The sequence below is a fragment of the Ochlerotatus camptorhynchus genome, unplaced genomic scaffold, assembly GCF_037179485.1.
Source record: "Ochlerotatus camptorhynchus isolate MF236.1 unplaced genomic scaffold, CSIRO-AGI_Acam_v1.1 ptg000031l, whole genome shotgun sequence".
Lineage (NCBI taxonomy): Eukaryota > Metazoa > Arthropoda > Insecta > Diptera > Culicidae > Ochlerotatus > Ochlerotatus camptorhynchus.
The window spans coordinates 564281-591295 of record NW_027040522.1 but is presented as its reverse complement, the minus strand read 5'-3'; the positions used below and the strand labels follow the sequence as shown (position 1 = coordinate 591295).

Sequence of the window (27015 nt, the reverse complement as noted above, 5' to 3'; positions counted from 1 at the left end):
TAATTTTCAATAGGTCACTTTTGAAAAATACCAAATGTCCAACTGTTGCAATGGTGATCAAAATTATCATCGAATGTCTGAAAACAGCGCATTCCCTAACACAGACTTAATAATTCGCTTTGGGTGTATATTCAGTCCCCAGAAAGCCAATAAAATCAAATTTGTGAGAAAATAAGCTCTCACGAGTTCAATCTCTTGACGTCCCTCCTTTTACATATTCTGCACAAACGATACTTTTCACCCCGCCTCATTCATATAATTCGGAAGGAAATCCTGTGAGGGGTGAATTGAATACACTTTAATACCAAAATGCACAAAACTTAAAAATTCATATATAACAAAAAATCAAAATACACCTTTTAAAGTCGGGTAGATGAATCGAAAATATTCAAGTTGACAGTCCCTTGGATTCTCTTCATCAACTTTCTCTTTGAAATAAATACTACAAATTTGATACGCTTACAAATAAAAAACGGAAAGAGTTAAGATAATTGATGATTGATCAGTTAAAAGAACTAAATGTTCCGTCCACTAGCGGTCCTACGTCAAGCTTCCGTTCGTACCCCTAAGCACAGACCCTTCTACTTTTATACTAAAAATATGCACTTTTCAAATGTTAATATCTCTGGTTGGGGCAAACAAAAAAAAGTTTTTCTACAGCATTTGAAAGGGCGTACGTTATTCTCAATAATATGAAAAAATTGGAGGTATGTTATTTGTTAAACACGTATAAAATCAATTTGAATTTATTCATATTTTTTACTGTATTCGGGTATATCTTTTTTATTAGAAGAGATACAGGCAACAAATTTTGCTTTAAAACATTTGTCTTGAAGAGTTTTAAAAGTCACTAGAAGATGACTTTCATGAGAAATTTCAAATAAAAAAGTTAGTGCTAAAAAACTATTTTTTCCAGGATAACCCTAGGTCAACTCCGAAAAATTACTCTAAAATGAGAACGTTAAGAGAAAGAAAAAAAATTTTCCGACAAAATTGCTCGCAATAAACTAAGCTACAACTTTTTCAAACAACACATGTTGTTATTTTGTAAAACAAAAAATTTAGTTTTAAAAATTCCCTAATTTGAGGACCACCCTGACGTTTGCAAACACCAAAAGAAAGGAATTTTTAAGAACAAAAACTTCTTCGAAGACATTAAATGTCCAACTATTGAAACAAATGTATTATTTAAATTTGTCATTAGAGTGGTCCTATGAAATCCATCTTTTGCCAATAACTTTTTTATTTGAAATTTTTCATGAAAATCATCTCGTAGAGACTTTTAAAACTCTTCAAGACGAATGTTTTATAGCGAAATTTGTTGCCTGTATCTCTTCTAATAAAAAAAAGATATACCCGAATATAGTAAAAAATATGAATAAATTCAAATTGATTTTATACGAGTTTAAAAAATAACATACCTGCAATTTTTTCATATTATTGAGAATAACATACGCTCTTTCAAATGCTGTAGATAAACTTTTTTTTTGTTTGCCCCAACCAGAGATATTAACATTTGAAAAGTGCATATTTTTAGTATAAAGACGTCAATAACTCTTGATCGGCAAAAGATATTGACAAGCTTTGTGCGGCAAAAATTTGCGCCTTCTTAAGATCTAAAAGTTTTACATAGTTGAAGATGCTAATTTCAAATAACAGACTGTAGTGGTAATTTTTATACGATAGATGGAGTAGATGAAAGCATAGAGTTGATAGCAATTAGCATCTTCAACTATGTAAATCGTTGACTTCACGTAGAAGTAATACTAAAAACATATAGTCAAAGTACATAACTCTGGATGGGAGCATACCATCAATTACTGTCAATGGTCGAAAGGTACAGTAGCAACACCTACCCCACCCGTGTCCCCTCGAGATCGTCAAGTCGACGATGACAGGAGCACATATCGTGGTAGGGGTAAACAATAGTTGCAATTTCCAAACCTACGACTGGATGCCTTCCTTCAAATAACAATTGAAGTGCGGTAAAAATCGGTAGAACTGTTTCAAACACACAGTTGGTACTTGAACGGGTCGGTTTTCATCTCTTTTTGCCAGTGGTGGCGGGGGGGGGGGGGACACCCCTCACCATCCCTCTCCAAAGGGGGAGTTTGGTAAAGAGAGATGAAAAAACCGATTTGTACCTTCCTTAAAAGTTGTCCTAGTTCGCTATTCTAATATCTATATACAATCTTCACACTGCCGTACTCTAACGGAACTATCAACTCTATGCTTTCATCTACTCCATCTATCGTATAAAAATTACCACTACAGTCTGTTATTTGAAATTAGCATCTTCAACTATGTAAATCGTTGACTTCACGTAGAAGTAATACTAAAAACATATAGTCAAAGTATCTAAAAGTTGTTTGGAGACACCTTTGCTGAGAAATTCGAAATAAGAAAACTAGAGCAAAACAACTGTTTTTTGTAAAGCCACCCTTACTCAATTCAAGAAAATAGCTCTAAATCGGCCAATTTTAGAGATACAAAGTTGCTTGAAATTAGCTCAGCTATAACTTTGCCGAAGAATGTATACCTTAATTTATTCAAATAAATAAGTTAGATTTTTGATTTTAATGATAATAGGAACCACCCTAGAATTCATTGTCACAAAAATGAGAGCCTCTGCCCCTTGTAGGCCACCGCAGTTTCTTCGCCCTGAATCGTAACGAGAGAAGGAATGTTCTTCGTTACCACTACACGCGCGACACGAACACCAGTTTTAACACCACCAAAGTCATTGTAGCGGGTATCCCATAGTAGGTCACGAACGTAGATGACATCACCGTATTCGGCGAGGAAAACTGCGATTTGTTCGTTGGAGACGCCTTCGGGTAGATCGAAAAATTTCGAAAAATTTCAAATTCCTCCATCATATCATAATTCGTAGCTTGTACGACTTTCCGTCAAACACGAACTCGTAAGACAAATGGTAAGTTACAAATTCGCTGTTAACGGTGCCGGTGGTGTAGTGGTAAGCGTGATTACCTCTCACCCCAGCAGGCCTGGGTTCAATCTCAGTCGGCGCCGCCGGGATGTTCTGAGGCATAACATCTCTGAGCACGCCTTCCTTTGGATGGGAAGTAAAGCCGTTGGTCCCCGGTTCATGAGTTGATGGGTCGATAGGTAGGGTCCAGGTGTGGGAGCTGCCTTCCTGGCACGTCGGTAGCATTGGTGCTCAGCACGGAAAACAAAATCGACGGAAAAAAACAAACCAAAGGAAAAAAAAATCGACTGCAATAAGAACTGACACTATTTCGTTTTTTGTTGATTTGCACCTCAGTATACTGACTGCCGTTCTACGCATATCTTTTTTTTTAAATCTTTATTAAGGAGACTTTCAGCCGTTGGCTGGCTCGTCTCCGAAACGCATATCTGTCCCATGTTCTAAAAGTAACATCTGAGAAAATCGCGAATAATGTTTCGCATCAGTTCTGCTCATTGGAAGAAATATAAGTTAAAATAAGTTAGTGTATTGTTCACATTTCAACAGAATCAATTTGTTTTAGTGAAAACTACAGAAATTACCTTCAATGAAATAAGTCAAATCTATTTTTATACGAAAACAATTCAGTGAGACTGTTATGCCGAGAAATTTGCAATGAAGTAGGAAATTCTACGCATATCAGTCCCACTAAGAACTAACACTTTTCGTGTTGCTTTGATGGCCACGTTGCGTTTGACGTCTTTACTATTGTGGTTGTGGTTGTGTTTACATGAGCGTGCTTGAGTTCTCCGCGAAGTTTTGAAAGTGGATAGTTTACATAGGTTTGCATCATTAACTGAAACCAACAATAAGTGATTTGACATTGCGGCAATCGTCGTTTTTTTTTACATCTATAAAGCCTATAAGTATGGGCATCTTGAGAAACAAATGATGAATGCTCTGGGAAGAACACAATAAGAATGTGGACTTCGATGTTAAAAATCAAATGTTGTGTTTTCCTTGACCTGAGCAATGGTGTAACCGACAGGCTAACGTTACGATAATAAATTACAATTACAATTACAAATTTACACAGAAAGACTTTGGAAAAGTTAACATACACAGTAAGGATTTCATTATATTCAACCAAATGCATCCACGATAGTATATTGAGAACATTACATCGACTAAATTAACGAAAGGACTATACGACAACGGATATTCTGAATCAGTCTACAGGATCCTTATGTTATCTACAAAATATGGTAGCAGCTATCAACTAGATGAATTAATACATTAAGTGACAGAAAGTGCCATCATTGTTAACTGCGTTGCTTCGAGTTGTTTTAGACAATAACACGTACTTTTTTAATCATGTCAATATTGGAAGATGTTTATACATCGTTGCTACATACAATTAAATTTTAAATCACGTTATTTTGTCTTTTGTCTTATTTTAAGATCATTACACTGCTTCTTATCAATTGATTATTATTACTCTAATAATGCACAGTTTGAAATCTGAACTACAATCTGGTGTTTCAATATGAATTCCCGTTTCTTTTAATATTTTTCATCATAAAATAAAGGTTCTACTTCTATTTTTGATCATAAAATAAAACTTCTACTTCCCGAAATGACTCATTGAGTTTCTTTTGATCATATAAATCCTGTTTCGTGCACTCAAATCGATGCGTTAATAAAAGATTCAGTAAAAAAATCTTTGTGGGACAGCTATGCGTAGAATTTCAACATGGGACAATTAGACTTGATGTTGTTTTTAAATAAACCCAAAACAAATAACATGTTTTTATATTTTCATTCGAAAGTTTACCTACAAAAGTACTGTTTTATGGACAAAAGTGAAAAACGTCCAAAAGTAACATGGGACAGATATGCGTAGAACGGCAGTATAGTACACAAAAGCACCATGCAGGTTGTGGGATAAAACAATTGTCAAAAATACGGTAATTTTTTTTTCAGTAGCTCCAGCATTAGTTTTAAATTAGGTTTCTGAAGCAGAGAAGAAAGAGAAATTGCATTTTATGATAACGCAACAGACGGTACTTTAAATATTGAACAAAATGTTGGTTCATATGTCAACGAAGTAGGGGAGGAAAGGGTATATCGATCATACGGGGTTTAAGCACCTCTTTGTTATCCAATTTGGAGGACAACCCTAACATAAAATTACCATGCATCATCATTATGTACTTTACAGCTCGTTCGTAGAATGATTGCAAAATAGAATTTTGTGACTTTTCTCAAATTAAACGTTTGGTTTCCAATAAGTAGGTGCTTAGTGCAACATTAATTGAAAATTAGGGGATTCAGCTGTTTAATTTCAAAGTCAGAGCAAAAGCTCGTATACAGGTTCTCCACCTGTTTAAGGTTTTGATAGTAAACATCATAGTTAAGGAACACCGGTGCAAGTTGAAACAGTACGTATATTTCTTAGTGGAAGTGAATATTCACTATAATTATGTTTGAGAGGCATTGTGTACTACCGCAAACTATATTAGACATAATCTCAATGATTATTCACTTCCGCTAACAACTACATCTACCGTTTCAACTTCAACACGCGTTTCTACCTATTTATGCCATTTTCTCACTGCTGCTAAATGTATGCAGTGTTTTTTCTATGAATATTATATATGGACATGAAAAAGGTGTCTTTGGTGAAAAAGCCTATCTTTCTCGTTTCTAATAATACTAAAGAATGAACAATGTTCTCAAAATAGGATTTTATTGAAACGTGGGTTCGTAATCACACAAGCATTCCTGAGTAATTGCGATAATTGGAAAGTAAATAGAGCTTTTTTCTCTTCTTTACATATTCTGCACAAAACATATTTTGTAAGCCCCGCCCCTGGCAGAATTTCCCACCGTTTTTCTATGAATGGAACGGGGCAGAAAGTATCTTTTGTGCAGAATATGTAAAAAAAGGATGGACTTCGGATGTTTATCTAAATACATATATAGAGGTACCAGATATGTTTTACAGTCAGTTGGTGGTAAATCATCCACAGAATAATATTAAAATATTGTGAGCGATTCTTTTTTCCCAAATTGGAAGGTGGTAAAAAAATTTACGGAATTAAACTTTTTTTTAACAACATTGTAGTTCAGGTTCAGTTTGTTGTTATATGGGAGGGGAAGGGAGGGTATTTTTCATAAATAACTTTTCCGCGTTTCGTACAAGGGGCTATTTATTAACTACGTAGATAATTTTTGGACTCTTGCACCCTCCCTCCCTACCCCTCGTAGTTAATGAATAGCCCCTTAGTTGAACCGGACCCAAATCACCTTTAACCACTGACTTGCTCCTGCTTACTGCAGGACCATGCGCCGCGCCATCCGAAGCGGTAATGAGCAGAAGCGCGACAGCAGTGCTGTTTTCTATCTTTTCAGAACGATTTGCAACCAAGTGGTACTCGATTCTGATGACTGGGTTTGGGGAAAAACACTTATTTCATAAAAACAGTGATAAAATAATCATTTGCACATTTTTTCAAAAGTTTTATTACGGAAAATTGGAAAAATATTTATTTCAGCAGGTTCGTGATCTAATATCCTATCGATTGGCGTATTTGGATTTTAATTTCATATATAAATGACAGAGTTACAAGCGTTCAAAACCTAACACTATTTCACCATACATATTTTTTGATTTGCACCCCAGTATAGTCGACAAAGACGTAGTTCCACGTCAAAAAATCATAATGGAATATTCGTAGACACCTAACCGTAAAAACTCAATGAACATGCTTCATACGATCGAGGTCATCCCTCTGACAAATGGGAACGATGAAAATAAATCTCGATTGCTCCCCCGAAGCAACAACGCCCAAATCTCAAAGCTCTCCGGACGTCCCGTCGAAAATGCAATCGAGAAATGTATAAGAACAATCTTCAACTGGAACGTACTCACCAAATCAATATTTCCTGGTGCACACTCCCGATGCTTATTTTTCTCTCGCAAATCCGTCGTCGTCGAACGGCAAAAAAAGGGAACTCGGTGAGCAATTTTGTGATACGGAATTTTCACTGAAAATCAACCCCGGATTCACGAATTTCACCACACCCAACTGCGAGACACGTTCAGAAGCACTTTTGGCACACTTTCGATATCAATTTCGTTCTTTCCTGTTTTTATTTAACGTCGTTCTCTGTTCCGCAATCTAGTGCCAATCACCGACGGACATCGATTACCATCCATTGACGGTAATCGAATATGCAGGAAGGCAGCTTCCACATCTGCGTTCGATATCGCACCCATTCAACACACATGGGCCGGGACCAACGGCATTACTTCCTTTCCGAAAGAAGACGTGACCAGAGATTTTTATGCCTCAGAAAAATTCCACCGACCTCGGCTGGGATTGAAACCAGACCCATTGGGGTGAGAAAGCTGTCACGCGTACCGCTACACCACCGGCGCCGACATCAATTGGTTCTAAAACACTTAATTTTTTGCAAAAATAGTTGCAAGCGAACCATCATCAGCACCGATTGTGCCGAGGTCTTTCACGCACCTTGCAGTGTGTGATGCCACATTTCTTCGAATCTAAATCTGTATTTTCATCGCAAAAAATCTTTTTAATCTGTATCTGGCGGACAAAATTCTGTTAAAAAAGCTGTATAATTTCTGTATTATGGTCACAGTGCGGATTTAACTAAATCTTTATTGAGAAAATTCATAGTACAGAAGGAGCTTGTTCAATTTTTGAATCATGAAAAATTACCAAAATTTGCTTTCTACAGAATTCGTCTATTTTAAAAATCTTGAAATCCTGCAATATTGATTTTTAAAGTGTTTTGTATCTCTTCTACTGTCTGAAAATACAAAACATTAAGTATCAGTTTTTAGCGGCGCCTGTGGTGTAGTGGTAAGCGTGATAACCTCTGACCCCAGCAGGCCTGGGTTCAATCCCTGTCGGCGCCGCCGGGATGTTCTGAGACATAACATCTCTGATCACGGGAAGTAAAGCCGTTGGTCCCCGGTTCATGAGTTGATGGGTCGATACGTAGGGTCCAGGTGTGGGAACTGCCTCCCTGGCGTCGGTAGCATTGGTGCTTAGCACGGAAAACAAGATAGACGAACAACAAATTAAGGATAAAAAAAATATCAGTTTAAAGAGACAAATCTGCTTCTGACTGAAAATTCCCTAATGAAGTAACTATCACAATTCCCCAGTGTTTGATTTTTTTTATGTCTAAGGCTACGAAAACCTTTAACTGGACATTGGACATAACACAGAACTTTTACAGAAAGTTTAGTCGAATTGCATGCAATATTTTTTTATTTCTGTAATTACGTTTTTCAACATAAAAATATCCAGTTGACTCTTCGGCTCACAAACTGTTATCAACCACTTTGTGGGTTTTATAAAATGGCTTGTTGCCTGATTTGACAACAAATACATTTAATTAAGTTTCGTATCTATCTGTCACCATGTTAATTAATCAAATAGAAAGAAACATAAGAAGTCTATTTGAAAGATTCCAATTCCATTCGAAGCTTAAACAACATTAATTTATTTAGTGAAAAATACGATTTGGTTTTGATGTTCAGATTAAATTCAAGCTTCTCAAAAGGAAGAAACGATTATTTATTGGAATGAATAAATAATTTAAAAAAAAAAAAAAAAACAATACCAAATATATTCACTAAATTTGAAAATATGAAAAATCTGTATATTTTTCAAAAATTTGTAATCTGTTTATACAGATATCTGTAGCCAAATATTAAAAAAAAATCTGAATGACTATAGATTAATCGGTGCATGTGGCATCACTGCGTGCAGTGCGTAAATAAACTGAAATTTAAAAATAATTACTCGCGATGCCAATAATTTCTGGTCCGAGAGAGAAAAAAAAACAACCCAGATAGTGACATATCTTCTAATGCTTGCGAATATGATGTGTCACGTTTTCTTTCTCGATTCTAAAACTTCCCGGAAGGCAAGAAAACCACCAATCACACACATATAACACAAATTTATCCGAAAACTATGAAAACGATCGCACCCACAAAACAGAGAACAAGCTTAAAACACAACCGTATCCAAAGGGGTTTGAAACTGCACCATTATTCTGCAGATTTCTAATTATTAAATAATCAAATCATTTCTTTAATATATTCTTGCAAGAAAGTCGGTTGATCAGGAATAATTCTAAATACCTTCAATTGATCAAATACCTGCGAAATGCTCTGTTGATATTTTTCATTAAGATTGATGAAATATAGTTAACCAAATTTGGTTATGAGAAATAACATAGAATGTTGAATAATTCACTTAGCAGTCATGTCCGACCCCATGTTTTATGGGGATTTTTTCTCTTACTTTGGGATAAATCATTAAATAAATAAAACCCAAAACCAAACACCCCGTATGAAATCTGCTTACGCAGCATAGCGACAGACAACTCACTCTCTAGAGCGTTGGTCTGGAGTGTGAAATAAATCATTATTGACCGAATCCTAAACCTAGCCAATCTCATCGCCAGCGAGTAGGTACACGGCGAATGAGAACGACTCAAATTTAAGTTTAGTTCACTCATAATCGCCAAAAGTGCAGGAACTCAGCGATGAGTAAATTTGCCTCATGTTTTCCCAGGTTTTTCCAGGATTTTCCAGGGAAAAATTCCCGAATTTGAGAAAAGTAAAGGTTGGATTCACTCAGTCTATTGGTACTACTTCTTCTTCTTCTTCGCATTTCAAGCTTATTGCATATCGCATATTAGCTTATTGCGTGCTCTCAACTTATTGTTCTTGATGCACTTCCACAGTTATTAATTGAGAGGTTTCGATGCCTGTACCATTTTTGCATTGATATGATTGTGTGGCAAGTCCAATCATACTTCTATGCCCAGGGAAGTCGAGAAATTTTCCAAAACGAAAAAATTCTAGACCGGAACGGGAATCGAACCCAGCCGCCTCCAGCATGGTCTTGCTTTGTAGCTGCGCCTTTACCGACTGAGCTAAGGGAAGCCCCAGGTACTACTCCGAGACTGAATAAAATTTTCGTCAATTGCCAGGGAAACCATGAGACAAATTTTACTCATCGCTGAGTTCCTGCACTTTTGTCGATTATGAGTGAATTAAACTCATATTGAGTCGTTCTCATTCGCTGTGTAATTACAGCGTCATCATTGCTTACCGCTACTGCTGACACGGTATTAAATAAAATATCAATCACCAAAGCTCACCTTCACGAAAAATTCACAAATCACTTTCCAAGCCTTCCGTTGGTCGCGGTAATCCTGTGTCATGCGGTAAATAACATCTAAGTAACGTAACGGCCGCACCATCCGTCTCGACGCGCAGTTGAATGCCCTACAAAAATATTAAAACATACCTACATGGTGATCAAGGTTCAAAGCACCATCAAACTGTCACGCATTGCATTTACACTTCTATGCTGTGGACGAAGTCTTCCTTCGCTTCGCACTGCATCACGTCACTGCCCAGCGAGGTGGCGCAAATCATCTCCAGCGTGCAGAGTGATGCGTACTTGAGGATATTCACTGAAAGATTAGTGCCCCCATCAGCAATCACTTCGGTCATTCGTTGAACCATCCGTTGACTGCATTCCTCGAAGGTGGACATGAAGCTGTTCAGAACGATTGTGTTAAAGGCTGGGTTCAATGCCTTGCGTTGGACTCTCCATAGCTTCCCTGAGAGAGGTGCAAAAATGAATCAAATCAGAATTCTTGCTCGCCACTGATCACTTGTAGGAAAACTTACAGTCGGCAGAGAAAATGCCTTGCGTAAATCCGGTGAATTTGTATAAAAAAGGCCGCTGGATGCAATCCGGGTGAGTGAGGATTTGATGGATTAAATCCGGATGACAGGTAGCCAGTACCAGTCTGGGTCCGGCCCAAACTTTGAAAAATCGATCGAATTTCATACATTCTTGCAGAACCATCTGGAAAATTTGCTCCTCACTTTTCCAGAACGATATGGGAGCATTTCCCAGCACGGGATAGCATGGCTGCACCGTTGGTACCTTGGCTAATGATTTATACTTGCACCAATGGTGAACCCACAGAAAACACAAACCCAAAACAGTCACCAAAAATAAAAATAAAGTTGAAAGCATTTTCTCACAATCAGTTGTAACCCGTTAACTGCACAATTGCAACTGAAGCGACAGAGCACAACAAAAAAATAAAGTATCTTCTCGGCTTTGCTTGTTCTCCAGGTATGCTGGAGGATGGTTTTAAGAATACTGGTTTTCAAGGTAATCGTTTCACCAAAGTAACATTCACTCCCCGCCTGAAAAAGGGTTTGGACGTACCTCCTTCTGCGAATGCCTAGAAACTTAAATTGCGAAGTTAACTGACCGACAGCCATCGATCTTAATGTGTGGAAAGGTGCAGTCAAGAATCAGAATCCAGTTTATGTTTTCGAAAGCTGTTGATCGAGTTATTCCAATTTGCAGGATTTAATTGGAGCTTATGTATCCTATTTCCAATCGATAATAAGGGTCGGTGAGCCAAGGTTGGCCCTAGTGGGAATTGTAGCGAATTGTAAGACAACATTTTTGAATTGGGCTTTGGGTAACTGTATTTTAGTAATACAACTTGTCTTAAGCTAACAGACAAAATTTCAGTTTGTAAATCTCTAATTCAGCAGTTTGAAATAGAAAATAAAATTATGCATCTTTAAGTACGTCACTTTTCTTAGCAGTATGGCTAAAAATCGAGTATTTTTATTCGGGATATTTTCATCAAAATCTGCAAAATGTTGAAGATCTTTGCACTAGAACTTGATTTTGAAAGTTTCATTATGCGAATAAAATCGATTTTCCAGTTTACTTGTGTGTGATGATTTTGACAGTGTATGGATAAAAATCGTTTCATGCGTTGTCGACCATTGATGACGTAAAGGGGAAGTTTGTCACTCCGAAAAAAAAATACGTTTTGAATTTTCTAAAAATATTGGAAAAGCATATCAGAAATCTAAATAATCAGTTTTTTATTTTTATTTTTCAAAGAAAATTCACGTGCAAAAACAATTTTCATGAGTCATTAAAGCATAAAATTGGACTCAGAAAACCACAAAACATCGACATTTGGTTTTGCTGAGGGTCCAATTATTTCCATAATAAGATTTTTTTTTATTTGTTCCAAAATAAATCAAAACAGGTGTTCCAGCTACTACAGTTACATACTAACCTTTTTTTTTTTTTTTTTTTTCCTTTGGTTTGTTTTTTCCGTCGATCTTGTTTTCCGTGCTGAGCACCAATGCTACCGACGTGCCAGGAAGGCAGCTCCCACACCTGGACCCTAACTATCGACCCATCAACTCATGAACCGGGACCAACGGCTTTGCTTCCCTGCGTGAACAGAGATGTTATTCCTGAGAACATCCCGGTGGCGCTGACTGGGATTGAACCCAGGCCTGCTGGGGTGAGAGGCAATCACGCTTACCACTACTGTTTTAGAAATGTATTAAAAACAATTTTCTTGTTTTTCGTGAAAAAAAAGCACTCCAACCATCACTTATGACATGTATTTCCCATATAGCCATAACAAATTCAATGTTGTATTCTTATGGCTTATGATGTTTTCTGATTATATAGGGGAAATGCAGGTAATGTCGGCCTAACTGTCCCTAATTTGGACCCATACATAAATTCAGCAATCGACTAAGTTTTCAATAGCAACCAAAAATATCCATTAGTAACGTCCCAATGACGCGTTCATCAAGATAAAATTGAAAAATAGCAGATTTTTAGCGATGGGTGCAATCTTAGATCCATAGGCCAACATCGAACTTCTGAAACGAAACGCAACTTTCATCGCGCTTGCAACGCCTATCGTGAGCTTAATTCAACCCTATACAAGTCATATGTCTTGCGTGTCCAGACCAATTTACGTAGAAATCCCAAGAGCTTCTGGAAGTTTGTGAACTCCAAGCGAAAATCGTCGAATATTCCTTCATCCGTATTTTTTGGCGATTTGGAGTCTACTTCTATGCTCGAATCGTGTGATCTATTTTCCCGCCACTTCAGTTCTGTTTTTTTCGGATTCAGCCGCCAACGCAGATGAAGTAGAAAGAGCAGCTTGCAATGTTCCTGAGGGTCTCATCGATTTGCGTACATTTGTGGTTAGCAATATGTATGTCGTTAAAGCTGTTAGGAAGTTGAAGAAATCTGTTTCACCGGGTCCTGATGGTGTACCTGCAATCATTTTTTGCCGCTGTGTTGCTGTTTTAGCTGATCCCCTAGCTCGCATCTTTACCGCTTCGTTGCACCAAGGAGTTTTCCCCGAAATATGGAGACATTTCTTTATGTTCCCTGTCCATAAGAAGGGCGACAAACGTGACGTGACAAATTATCGTGGCATAACAAGTCTATCTGCAGCTTCAAAATTATTCGAGATCAATGTGAACGATGCTATCTTCTTTCATGTCAAGAGCTACATTTCAGCAACGCAACACGGATTTATGCCAGGACGCTCAGTTACATCAAATTTGCTGGAGTTCACCTCAACATGTATAAATCACTTGGAAAATAGGGCTCAAGTTGATACCGTTTATACCGATCTGAAAGCGGCATTCGATTGCATCGATCATGGTATTCTTCTTCGGAAAATGTCTCGCCTGGGAATTTCGGATGGTTTGGTTGATTGGCTGAAATCATATCTTTCCAACAGAACACTTCGTGTCAAGCTGAGTTCGTGCACTTCATCACCATTTGCTGCAACCTCCGGTGTTCCCCAGGGCAGCAATTTAGGACCATTGCTGTTCACAATCTTCTTCAACGATGTGACGCTCCTCTTGCCGAGTGGTTGTGTGCTCATATACGCCGATGATCTCAAACTATACATTGTTGTCAAGAACGTCGAGGATTGCCGTCAGCTCCAAGCAATGTTAGACCAATTTGTTGATTGGTGCCGCTTAAACAAGCTTTCCGTCAGTATATCAAAATGTGTGGTCATGACATTTAATCGCACAAGAACGCCAATCGTATTCGATTACTCAATTGATGGATTTGTACTAGAAAGAGTAGAACAAGTAAGCGACCTAGGTGTAATGCTGGACCCTAAATTTACGTTTGACTTACACCGTTCAATGGTAATCACTAAGGCTAATCGTCAGCTTGGTTTTATATCAAGAATCTCAAGAGATTTTTCGGATCCGTACTGTTTAAAAGCACTGTACTGTTCACTCGTTCGTCCGATTATCGAGACTGCATCTGTTGTTTGGACTCCCTACCAACTTTCCTGGAACATCAGAATAGAACGTATCCAAAAAACATTCATTCGTCGAGCATTAAGACAACTTCCTTGGAGAGATCCACTAAACTTACCTCCGTATGCTGAGAGATGTCGCTTGCTAAGCATGGACACGTTACAACGACGGCGACAAATTCAACAGGCAACATTCGTCGCGAAGTTATTAAGTGGTGAAATTGACTCTACCCACTTACTCTCTTGCTTGAACTTTCGTGCGCCAAGCAGATTTCTACGCTCAACGTTCCTATTGCGTCAAGACTCACACCGCTCTTCTTTTGGACAACATGAACCTGTTACGAGTATGATTCGCACGTTTTCTACAGTGGAAGAGTTGTTCGAGTTTGGGGAACCTGCTGCTCAATTCCAGAGACGTATTATTAACTCCAGATACATTTAGTATTTGTTATGGCTTCTGGTTCATTAAGACTTATTGTCAGATGGATGTATTAAATAAAAATAAAATAAAAAATAACATTAGAGACATTTCCCCTTTATACTTTGAAAAACTATCAATGTTACCCCGTTTTACGGTACCTCGGTGGTACTGTACCAGGGAGGTAACTTCAAAATCATCTTCAGAACTTTGTTCTGAATCCACTTGAAGGGCTTTTTTTTCTGGTAGTGCAATAACTAGACCATATTGGCACAGCGTAAAGCATGGCCGGTCAAAAAACTTGTTTAAATATTAGAAGTTTATTCGTCAGGCAAAGTTTGGATTTCCTGTTTATCAGAGGATACAAACATTTTATATATTTTTCGATTACTTTTTCAAAGGGACGTATCAGATTTCTAAACAATGCATTTGATCGCCGATTTGGCGCAACTGGTAGCTCGCACACGCTTACTAACACCACTAGCAGGTAGGGGAAAATTTGCCTTATCTGATGGTAGTGTTAGCATGCGTGGGCGAGCTACCAGTTACACCAAATTGACGATCAAATGCATTGTTTACAAAAGCTGATACGTCCCTTTGAAAAAAGTTATCGAGATTTGTTACATTTGGATTGAATGCTTTCAATGTGATCTTTAAAAGTAAATTTTTGATCAAGTACTAATCCCAGATATTTCACTTGACTTGACCAAGAAATTGGAACTCCGTTCATAGTGACTATGTGACTACTACTTGGTTTCAAAAACGAAGCTCTAGGCTTATGTGGAAATATTATAAGTTGTGTTTGGAAGCATTGGGAGAATCTTCCATTTTTATAAATAAGAAGAGAAAATATCAAAACTTTTCTGCAGTTCGCTGTAAATAAATCGACAACTTTTTCCTTTAGGGAAATGCCTATGTCATCAGCGAACAAAGATTTGTGGGAACTCTGAGGCAAATCAGGGAGGTCCGAAGTGAAAATGTTATACAATATAGACCCAAAAATGCTACCCTGAGGAACTCCTGCTCTAACAGGTAGTTGATAATTTACCTGCAGTGTTCTGTCAGTTAAATAATTTTGAACTAATTTCATAATATAGAGTGAAAAATTACACTTTTTCAATTTAGCAATCAAACCTTCATGTCAAACACTGTCGAATGCTTTTTCAATGTATAGAAGAGCAACTCCAGTTGAGCAGCCTTCAGATTTGTTTGATCGGATTCTATTTAAAACTATCTTTTCAAAAAGTTTACTTATTGAAGAAAGCAAACTAATTGTACGCTAGACGCTACAGCTGGATTTTAATCCGGCTTCAAAGATGGAACAACTTTTGCATTTTTCCATTTATTTGGAAAGTATGCCAAATGGAAACATCTGTTCATTAATTTTACCAAGAAGGGACTCTCTGGGAGTTTTTTGATGAGGAAATAGAAAATTCCATCATCACCTGGAACTTTTTAGTTATAGACCTTACTTCGTCCAAATCAGTCCCCCACGAATCATCAAAAATATTTTCCCGAGAGAAAACATTCAGATAATCCCGAGCAACCTGATTCTCAACAGGACTAGTAAGACCCAAACTGAAATTATGGGAACTCTCGAACTGCTTAGCAAGTTTTTGAGCTTCTTCCGCATTTGTGATAAAATTTTTAGCACCTTCTTTAAGTGCTGGAATAGGCTTATGAGGTTTATCCAATTTTTTTGTGAATTTCTAAAAGGGTTTGGAGCTCGGGTCTAATTTCGAAACATTATTTTCAAAGGTTTTGTTCCTGAGGGCAGAGAATCGCTTTTTAATTTGTTTTTGCAAATCCCGCCAGATAACTTTCATGGCAGGATCGCGTGTTCTTTGATATTGTCTCCGACGGACATTATTAAGCTGAAGATCGTCTGATAATTTCCCGGAGACTTGAGAGATGTACCTCCATCAGAAGTAGCGGCGTTTGTCTCATACTGCAAGAAACAAAATAAGGCATTAATAATTGGCTGTGATGCAAATGCTCAGAACCCGATATGGGCTAGCACGGAAATGAATACCAGAGGTAAGTACCTTTTAGATTATATTTCTCACAATGACATAGACATATATGACAACCTTTATAAATGCAATTAGACAAGAAGTTCTTGATTTGACTATGTGTCGTCCAATAATCTCGGACAAAATCAAAAATACATGCCAAGAAATATCTTTGTCTGATCAAAAGCAAATATTATTTGAATATGAGGTTGTTCAACAGCTCACATGAATTTTTAGAGATCCTAGGAAAACAGACTTGGAGTTATATGATTCAGAGCTAGTGGCAGGAAGAGACACGTTAGTAATTAGGTCAAACACTTGTGAAGAATTCGAGAACAGGTCTTAACAACTTTCCGAATTGATCCAACATGCCTTTTATGAGAGTTGCATCGGAAAGGAAAGCTCTACAAACAGGGATGTACCTTGGTGGAACAACAGGCTACAGAAACTTCGTAAAAAGAAGCTTTTCAACAGGGCTAAACGAACAAAACAGTGGGAAAAATATAAGAAATCCCTCACCGCTTATAATCAGGAAATATGGAGATCAAAGAGGATACACTGGAGCCATACATGTGAGAACATTGAAAATACTCCAGCAACTGCTAGGTTGCAGAAAATACTCGCTAGAGATCATTCCAATGGGCTGGACGGAGACGAACCAGCCCAGGGCTGGAAGTCTCTTTAATAAAGATAAATGAAAAAAAAAATGGGCTGGGTACTTTGAAAAAAGAGGATGGTACTTTTTCTACTTCTACAAATGAAACGTTAGAGCTGATGATGAGAACGCATTTTCCATGTTCTATTATCAATTCAAACGAAGACCAAAACGCAACGACAACAACAAGTGGTATCGATGAAACCAGGACGACTATTCATGAAATATTTAATGAAACGACTGAGTTAGACAGAACAAGACCTGATGTTTCCCCTATGCCAACAAAACATTTACTGAAAGAAAAGCTGAATGTGCGATTTACTCCTTTGAACCTTTCAAGTTACCTGGTAGGGATGGAATTATTGCTGTAATACCACAGAAGGGAAAAGCGGTTTTAACTCCTATTCTAAAAAAGCTATTTCAAGAGAGCCAAATATTAAGCTACATACCGGCAGTGTGGCGACAAGTGCGGGCTAGGTTTATCCCCAAGGCTAACAAAAAAAGATAAAACTTCACCAAGATCCTTCAGCCCAGTAAGCTTATAGTCTATTATGCTAAAAATAATGAAAAAAAAAAAATAGATGAACACATAAAGTCATCATATCTAGTAAGAAATCCTCTGAGCAAAAATCAGTTTGAATACCAGTAAGGTAAGTCATCAGTAACAGCACTTCATATAGTTATTACAAAACTACAAAGATCTTTTGAAGTCAAAAAAATTTCACTTCCTGCATTCCTTGATATTGAAGGTGCATTCGATAATTCATATCACGATTCAATTACTACAGCTACGATGAAACGTGGTTTCGATCAAAGCATTGTAAATTGGATCAATGAGATGTTATCAAAAAAAGAAATATCAGCAAACCTTGGAAGCTCACTCCTCAGTGTAAGAGCAACCTATGGATGCCCGCAAGGTGGCGTGCTATCACCTCTATTGTGATCTTTAATAGTTGATGATCTTCTCAAAAAATTAATAGTTCAATGCTTTGAAATAATTGGCTTCGCAGATGATACAGTCATAATTGTACGTGGCAAATATGATTGTCGCTAACAGAATACAAATTACCTTAAATGTTGTCTCATCATAGTGTGATAGGGAAGGATTGAACATAAATCCTTCTCAGTGTTCACTCGGCTGTCGACAAAAGCAGGCCACTCTCGATGTGTGCCACGCGATCGCCTGTTTTCTCGGCAGCAACCATTGTGTGGTCCTCCTCATTGTTCTTCATCAGCAGTTCTTTCGGTCGATGCCTCGTCGACTTTGGACAGCAACCGTTTCGTGATGAGTGTGTGAGTGTTGACCACGTTTTACGTCCATTGCTGCAATGGAAGCGCTTTGCCCCACGATGGCGTAACTGCCATACAATGAAACCACAGGAAGTGGCTCCAGTTCTGATGGAGGAGGCTTTTTGGATAACGGAAGATAAAGTGTTTATTGTGTTGTACCTTTTGACTATAGTTTTAAGATGTATTGTATAGTGATCAAGAATCCTCGGCTCTGTAATGTTAATTCGTTTGAGCCTTATCAAATAAATTAATAAACAAAAAAAATCCTTCTTCAAGTACTATTGTGCCATCTACGCGAAGGAAGAAATTTACCTCAGACATCATAAGATTGAAAGGCACACTTTTAGAACTTTCTAATGCTGTCAAATATCTTGGAGTAATCCTTGATAGTAAACTTAATTGGAACATGCATCTAGAGCAGGCAATAAACGAAGCTACTAATGATCTATGGCTATGCAAAAGAACATTCGGTAAATAGTGGGGACTGAAACCGAAAATGATCCATAGAATTTACTCGGCAATTGTGAAACCCAGGGTTACTTATGGTGCATTGGTCTGGTGGCCAAAAACAAAAAAGAGTATTGATCAGAGAAAGTTTGAAAAACTCCAAAGGTTATCACCTCTCTCAATAACAGGTGCAATGAGAAGTACACCATCGAAGGCATTGAATGCTTGGCTTTGTATGCTACCATTGCATCAATTTTTACAATTAGAGCTCTAAGGATTACAAGGTCAGTGAAACTCTTTGAAGGAGACCTTAGAGGAAATCTTAGGATTCTAAAAACTGTTAGTATCAACTCTCTAGTAAAGAACAACGAAGACTGCATGGAGAAGAGATACAATTTCAATCGACTTTTTCAAGTATTTGACCCTGGGCGTAATTCATGGCAATTTGGTGGTCCGATTCTTCGTCCAGGATCGATTGTTTTTTATACAGATGGTTCAAGATTGAACAATCAAGTGGGAGCAGGAGTCCAGTCCCAGAGATAGACACGTTGGTTCCTATAGTCAGATGGCCAAACTTGTCTGGGAGTGTGTTCAATCACTTCAAAAATTGTCTTGTCAGAATCAAGTCAACTTATATTGGATTCCTGGTCATTGCGGGATTGACGGAAGTGAAAGAGCTGATGCACTAGCAAGACTCGGATTTTCTCATAAGTTCATAGGGCCAGAGCCCTTGTGTGGCTTATCGGCGAATCTTTTTTTTTTTTTTTTAAATTTATTAGAGAGATTTTTAGCCGTTGGCTAGTTCATCTCTACGCCTACGGCTGCATCTCTTAGAATGGAGCTAAAAGCGTGGGAATCTTCAAAAGTGGAGGAAAACTGGAAGAACACTTCCATTGCTAGGCAGTCAAAGCGATTCATTAATCCAAAAATTCTGTAACCCACAAAATCTTGGAACTTTCTAAGAAAGATCATAGCATATATACAGGTCATTGTCCGAGCCGTTATCACTTGAAGCTGATTAGAAAACTTCAAGATGATGTATGTCGCTTCTGTGGCATAGAAAAGGAAGACTCGGAACATTTGCTATGCCACTGTTCGGCAATTTTCAGTAAAAGGCGTAAGGCGTAACTCCCCACTTTATTCGAAGTGTAATGTCTTGCTGGCGCCCTCGCCGGACGCCACACTCAACAAAGAAATTGGAACGGACTCACCAGTTGGTTTTTATGGCTGTTGTTTGCTGCGCTGCTGTTATCGGCAGCGACGGTGATGTTCGACCGTTGGACGGCCAACGATTTCCACGTGGGTGGACGGTGATCTCTCCAACAATGGCAGTTGGTATCCACCAAGCCCCGATACGCGATGAGAATTTTAATCGCTTCCCACCGGACAAGGTGACGGTTGCCGGGATCTTTCGCCCCGGGAAAGCAGGTGATGTCGTCGGAAGTTGGATGTAGTCGTCGGCTGTTGAAATTAATATTCAGCACAAAGCACAAATGTTGTTGGACGAGCACATTACCTGGCCTAGATTGTTTTTCTATGCACACAAAATCTAACCTATGCCGCACACTACATTTAGCTTATGATTTGCTATAACTAAACAATCAACGATAAATTAGAATTTAAATACAAAGTAAAACCACGTTGTTTTCACTCACTATACAAGACTATACATTAACGCGAACAAAACGACACACTTCCACTGTAAGCTGCGGTTCGGACGAAAGTGAAGCGAAACCGTGACCCTCAGATTAGGGAAAGTGACCTCGGCCGAACTTAACGGAAGTTCGATTTTCCCGCGAACTTCTTCGAACGAGATCGGTAATGCGAGAGATTATTCTGATCGTTGGCCCTTCGTTCAAAGTCGGGTGTAGCCACACTCTCTCTTTCCCTAAATTTCCCGAAGGTTTCCCTGGATTCGGCCTTGGGAGAAACTACGCAAGGTCGAGTGGCGTTACTCGCGAGGCATTCCAATTTTAACGTAAATCAGCTAGTGTCGTTTCGCTACTGGCATAGTTTTTGGCGTATGGATTAGATCTATTTCGTGCAAATTTTATTTATGACTAATTTAATATTTACAGCATGGAGCAAAGGCTACATGCTCTTTATGCAAGCCGTCTGTCATATGAGCATAAGCGCATGAGTTTTCACATGGGTATAAACCTGTTCATTGCAATGCATTGTACTTGAGTTCAAACTTGTGTACAACTGGGGTTGAACATATTCGCACATAACAAGCGGAGAACAAGTTAGTGCAAAACATTCGTTTACTTTACACACATGTTGTACCGTGAAGACTGTCAGGAATGAATCATCATTGTGGTTCTAGAACAACCAACCAGAAGGTGTTGGAGAATCAAAAAGGAGTTCTAGAGACTTCCAAGAGGGATAACCAAGACCCTAGGAACCAAGAGTGTTCTAAGTGTCATCCTCAGTCAGACAAGAACTACAAATAACTTAACGTAAAATGCTTAAGAAGCCCAATTGGCTGATTTAAAAAAAAATCTGGTTTGACAAAAATTCCAAAATTGCATTTTGAGCACATGTGATTTAAAGTTTTGTAAAAACTACATGCTGTTTCACATTTATTGATAATTATTTATTCTAAGTTGCTTGCCGAAGAAAGCATAAAGCTAAGTAGGCAAACAAAAACGTTGTAACTGAAAGTTTGTTTCCGTTTTATAACTTGAACAGTCCTTACATTTAATAAGCATTTTTTCGCCTCTCGAGCTGAATCAAATGATTCGTTGACAGCTTCAACGTGATTCCAAACTTGTACCTCAACTCAGCGTGTTTCAATGTCGTATGCAGCTTGAATCGCTGCACGATGTAAACAAGCATCACTTTTATGCTAATCATTGCGTATCGTGCACCTAAAATAGTAAATCGGAATTAATATTCAATTACCCATTTCCACAACAATTGTCCCACTCTAAAATCTCACCGATACAATTTCTCGCACCCGCACTGAACGGCATGTAGGCATTTGGATTCCGATTCCGACAACGTTCGGGAAGGAAATTATCTGGGTCAAACCTATCTGCATCCGGTCCCCAGATATCCTTCCTTCGGTGCATGGCCCAAAATGTGAAGATAAATAGATTCCCAGCCGGAATGCGAACGCCATCCACTACGATGTCTTTCATACACTCCCGAGCAATGTTGGCTGCCACTGGGCAGTGTCTCAACACCTCCTTGATGAACATTTCCGTGTACTCAAGCTGTTTGAGCGATTCGCCGTTGATTTCAGCGTCCTCGGTTGGAAAGTGTTCCATGATTTCGGTGTAGACCTTCTCCTGCAGGTTCGGATACATGGCCAAGAAGAGGCAGGTGTAAGCCGTCGCCAGTCCAGATGTGTCATTACCCTTTGAATTTACAGAGAGAGAGAGAGAGAGAGATGTTCGGTTAGTTTGATGCAGAAAATGGCTGAAGTATCAGAGAACGTACCGCGACCATAATTACAAAAACGTTTTGGAAAATTTCCTCATCGGTGAACGGTCGGCTGCTCTCCTTCGTGGAGAGAAGTTGTTCGATAAAAATTTGAGGTTTTTTGAAATCGTCCGCCTCGGGGTCAGAATCCGAGGGAGATGTGGGGGCTGAAACATGTCTGGCTTCCTTCTTTTCCTGAAGAATCTATAGAATCAGAATAATTCCGTTAAATGTAGCTACCGCGAAAAAGAAACGACAAGAAAGCGTTCTACCTTTTTGGTGAATATTCTGCACTGTCTTCGAGCATTACGTTCTATCCAATAATGCGGAGTCAACATATAGATCATATCCGAGTAAAGGTGAATGCTCAGCATGCGTCTCGACACACAGGTAAATAATCTGCACGAAAAAACCATCATTTCTTATGAAATCATGTTCACTCATTCACAACTCACTGTTCCAGCGATTCCAGAAACACATCCTTTCCGTCCCGTTCCAACACATCAGTACCAAGCGTCGTCCCGCAAACCATCTCCAGCGCACAACGGGACGTATACTTGAACATGTTGATGGATTCACCAGCCTTGCACTGGTCCAATTCATTCACCATCTTTCGGCTGCTCTGCACAAAAATCGGCATAAAACTATGCAGAATCCGCATATTGAACGTCGGATTCAACGCCTTCCGTTGGCTTTTCCACAGCTTGACTAAAATTAACCACAAATCAATAAACCAACTTTCCGAAAAAACTAATATTTTCTTTAAACACACATTTCGCAGAAAAGATTCCCTGATCATATTTCACAAAGTCATAGAAGTAGGGTTTCTCCAGACAATCCGGATGGGACAGGACTTTCTGCACCAGATCTGGATGACTAACGCCCAGAAGCAACATAGGGCCAATCGTCATCCGGAACAGTCGATCATGTTGCAGGAAAATCTTGTTCAACAGCTCGAATCGTTCTTCATCATTTAGGTTCAGCAGCGTGTAGTTCAAGCCTAGAAATGATTTCTCCGGAACATCCTGCGGCAGGTCGTTGGCAAATGATTGTCTTCTTCTGAAGTGATTTCGGATCACAAAGTACGCCAATACGACGCTGATTAGCAGCAAGAAAAGGATCATCTTGGCCGAGCGATTTACTAGAATACGTGCTCCAATCTAAGTGATTAGATCGAGAGTTTAAATCCAACTGTCTTTTAGTACACTTGCGAAGCTTTAGTAACACCAATAGCTAAACTTCATGCTTGCGTGATGATTATCTAGCTCCAAAAGTTTCACCGCCATGACAATGACCATGACAATGACAGTTTCCTAAATTAGAGAATGAAGTCAGCGAAGAAAATGTGTAAAGCGGATGCAAAGGTCGAATCGCATTGGTCTGCTAGCATAACAGTGCATATTTCATAAAATCAGTATCATTGGCTTGGTGTGGTCTCACTTGGAAACGATTTTACATTCAACGCCATGTAGGTCGGTTGAGTCGTGTCGCTTGAGCTGCACCGTTTTGAGAACAGAAATAACGACAAAAGTTGCGATTAATTAATTATCTGCATGTGTAATCGGGTGCGCATTAAAGCTGTACTTGATTGTTTTGATCAATCCTACCAATCCCCACAATTCCTTCAACTCCACGGCCAATGGACAGTGTTTGGAGATTTTGTGACCATGAGTTTCTTCTTGGTAACGGTTCAGTGGAACGGTGATGTCAATGATGACGACTATCTTGCCCGCGTTGCACAGTGCACTACACGGTGAAAGGACATCATGTTCATGTAAAATGATTTGCTGTTTGCACTACTTGCCAAACATTGCAATTCGATGTGCAAATCCCTTGGAAGAGATCATATCGAAGCATGATGAAATCTACAGCAAATCACTTCATTTTAGATTGTATTGCACATTGTTTTTGATGTGCTGTGCTTTGAACTCGAAATGTCAACCATACTGATGTTAAAAATCTATCACTTAAACTTTAAATAATTTATCCTTGGATTTAATTTTTGCTGAAAATTGATTTGAATAAATATAAACAGCCTTGTTCAAACTGAAAGCCTTGTGATATGTTATTCAGAATATGACCATATTATATTCCTACCCAGGTCACATGTTTTCAAGTGACATTGAACAACATCGCAAGGCTTTTAGTTGAAGCATGGCGAGACATTGAGCAATAAATTTCAATAAGTTTGACACTGTTTTGCTATCGAAATTATTTGTGTAATACACTATTATTGACTACAGCAATAATTTCGTATATTTCACGCTCTAGAACGCAAATTATTTCGGGTGGTGGTGGAGAATTATCGCTTCTCTCGCTTGACTTCATTTGTTGTTGATTTGCCATCTTCGCGAGTAATGTTTGTCATGGGCGTTTTTGACATTTGCTTCCAAAAGCAAAACCAATCAAATTCAATGGATGAAAACAGTGGTGCCGATTCAAATGATAATCATTTTGATATAAAGCTGTCATACAGTACATATTTTTCAACGACAAATCACTTTGTTTCCAAACGTAAATAACTTGAAAATCAATGATAAATCACTTCGATTCGTAGTGCCGCATAACAGACTGAGTCCTGGGACGGGACTTGACAATCGGGTAGTGATTCAGAGCCAATTTGCTTTCAAATTCAAGCCAGTTGCTAATTGGTTGATTTGACAGTAGCAATCGTGGAATAAAAAGGACAGAGGGATCACATGTTGACGTCAATGGCGTTGTTAATTGTTTATATTTGCGAAAGGAAAATTGGAAAATAAGGTCCACGGCGTGCTTTAAGAGATGGATGTTCTTGTTTGTTTATGGTTGTTTTTATTATGTCAAGCAAAAATGAAGTACAATGTGCTAAACTGCGGTAGAAACTCTGAATCAAATTAAAATTAAAATAAAAAAATCATTCTGCAATCCTGGCATCATTGGTCAACTCCATCAAACACCATGCACTAATTTTCCCGGACTGAGTCAAGTGCAAGAGCATTTGGATTAGATGTGATAACTTTTTACCGTGTATGGTTCAAATCGAGAAGTTAGCATGAGATAATTGTTTTCTCCGTTCTTGTTGATTTTAATGCTTGATAGGGGAAATTGCTCTAATGTTTGCCTATGGATTTCAGATTGGGCCCATCGTTAAAAATCTGCTATTTATCAATTTTATCTAGATAAACGCGTCATTGGGACGGTACACCCAACCGGGGAATGTAAGATTCGCTTACAATTAGGTGGGATTCATCATCAGAGGATGTTAGTGGAGACCGCATGAACCGAGGATGCGATATACCTAGCTGCGGTCCAATGCAAGAAAATTTGAGACCGAGAAATGTAGAGTGTATTAGTGAGAGAAATTAATTATGTCGAAAAAAATAGGAAACAGATCGCCGACTGAACCCGAACCACGAACGTTGCGATTAACAGACCTGTGCTTTCTCCACTGCTCTCTCCATGCTTCTGAATTGGATAGCCTAAAAGCAAACACGAAGCGCTCATTGTCTCGCATACTCGACCTCGTATACTTTTTCTGCTGGAGAGATTCGAGGCAAGTGTGTGCGTCGTTCTACAATGTTCTTCCATGTGCGTCGTTCTACAAGCTTACTGGTATAGTCGAAAGCGTAGATAGACAAAAAACATTCGCTGCGATGTTCATGAACAGAGGATGATAGGAAACGGAACTAACATTCATTGTAATAGATTGTTGGTTTGCGTGTACTTATGGATATTTTTGGTCGCTATTGAAAATTTAGTCGATTGCTGAATTCATGTATGGGCCCAAATTTGGGGCATATAGGCCGACACTACATCCATTTCTTCTATCTTCAAAGAAGTTGTTTGTTATTATATCATGCTTCTTTTAAGCAAAAAACTGATTAATGTGGTCCTCGTTTAAATCCAATTCCAGATTGTAACTTTTTTGTTAAAGGTAGTTTCCCTATTCGGCAAAGTTATTGAAAATATTATTTCACGCATGTTTGTTCAAATCACTACTAAACTTACCCTTTAGTTGACTGTTTTAGAGCAATTTATATTTATATTTATAATTTATTTTGCTAGGGTGTCCCTAATAAACTTTTTGAACAATTATTTTTAGAAAATAGATCCCACAACACTTGTAGAGCAAATAGCGGCTCTCATTTATGCTGAGCAAAGCATGTTGGTAAGTCTTAACGTTAAAAAGTTATAGATTATTTTGTCCATTAAACCATCTATTGTTAAAATGCTTATATCACATGTACTTGGATCGCTAAAAATTTTCTTGAGGCAGCATCTGAAAGGCCCTACTTGAAGAAATATGTTTAGAAAAACTGGCAAGGACATACATACATACATACATTTATTTGTACAACATCACATTTAAGATAAGACATAATCAACAATAGTACACCACAATACTCGGTTTGCGGCTGCCGCTCTCCATCCTCGGTCATGCCCAATGCTCGCTAGATCACGCTCTACCTGGTCCACGCCTTCTTGTGCCAACCGGATCAGTAGCGAACACCAACTTTGCAGGGTTGTTGCCCGGCATTCTTGCAAAATGCCCTGCCCATCGCATCCTTCCGGCTTTGGCCACATTCTGGATGCTGGGTTCGCCGTAGAGTGCAGCGAGCTCGTGGTTCATTCTTCGCCGCCACTCACCGTTCTC

General features: G+C 38.5%; 1 protein-coding gene across 1 annotated transcript in view; it reads right to left on the bottom strand.

The window, feature by feature from the left end:
• LOC135708507 (uncharacterized) overlaps positions 1 to 23506 on the bottom strand; it is a 42175-nt gene extending 18669 nt beyond the window's left edge. Inside the window, exons 1-9 of the mRNA XM_065230625.1 lie at positions 23155 to 23506; positions 22838 to 23090; positions 22655 to 22781; positions 22401 to 22586; positions 21898 to 22318; positions 21666 to 21826; positions 10683 to 11055; positions 10348 to 10612; positions 10145 to 10271 (exon numbers count right to left, since the gene is read on the bottom strand). Coding sequence (XP_065086697.1) covers positions 10145 to 10271; positions 10348 to 10612; positions 10683 to 11055; positions 21666 to 21826; positions 21898 to 22318; positions 22401 to 22586; positions 22655 to 22781; positions 22838 to 23090; positions 23155 to 23506 — 2265 coding nt within the window. The remainder of the gene's footprint in view (positions 1 to 10144; positions 10272 to 10347; positions 10613 to 10682; positions 11056 to 21665; positions 21827 to 21897; positions 22319 to 22400; positions 22587 to 22654; positions 22782 to 22837; positions 23091 to 23154) is intronic.
• Positions 23507 to 27015: the final 3509 nt, after the last annotated feature.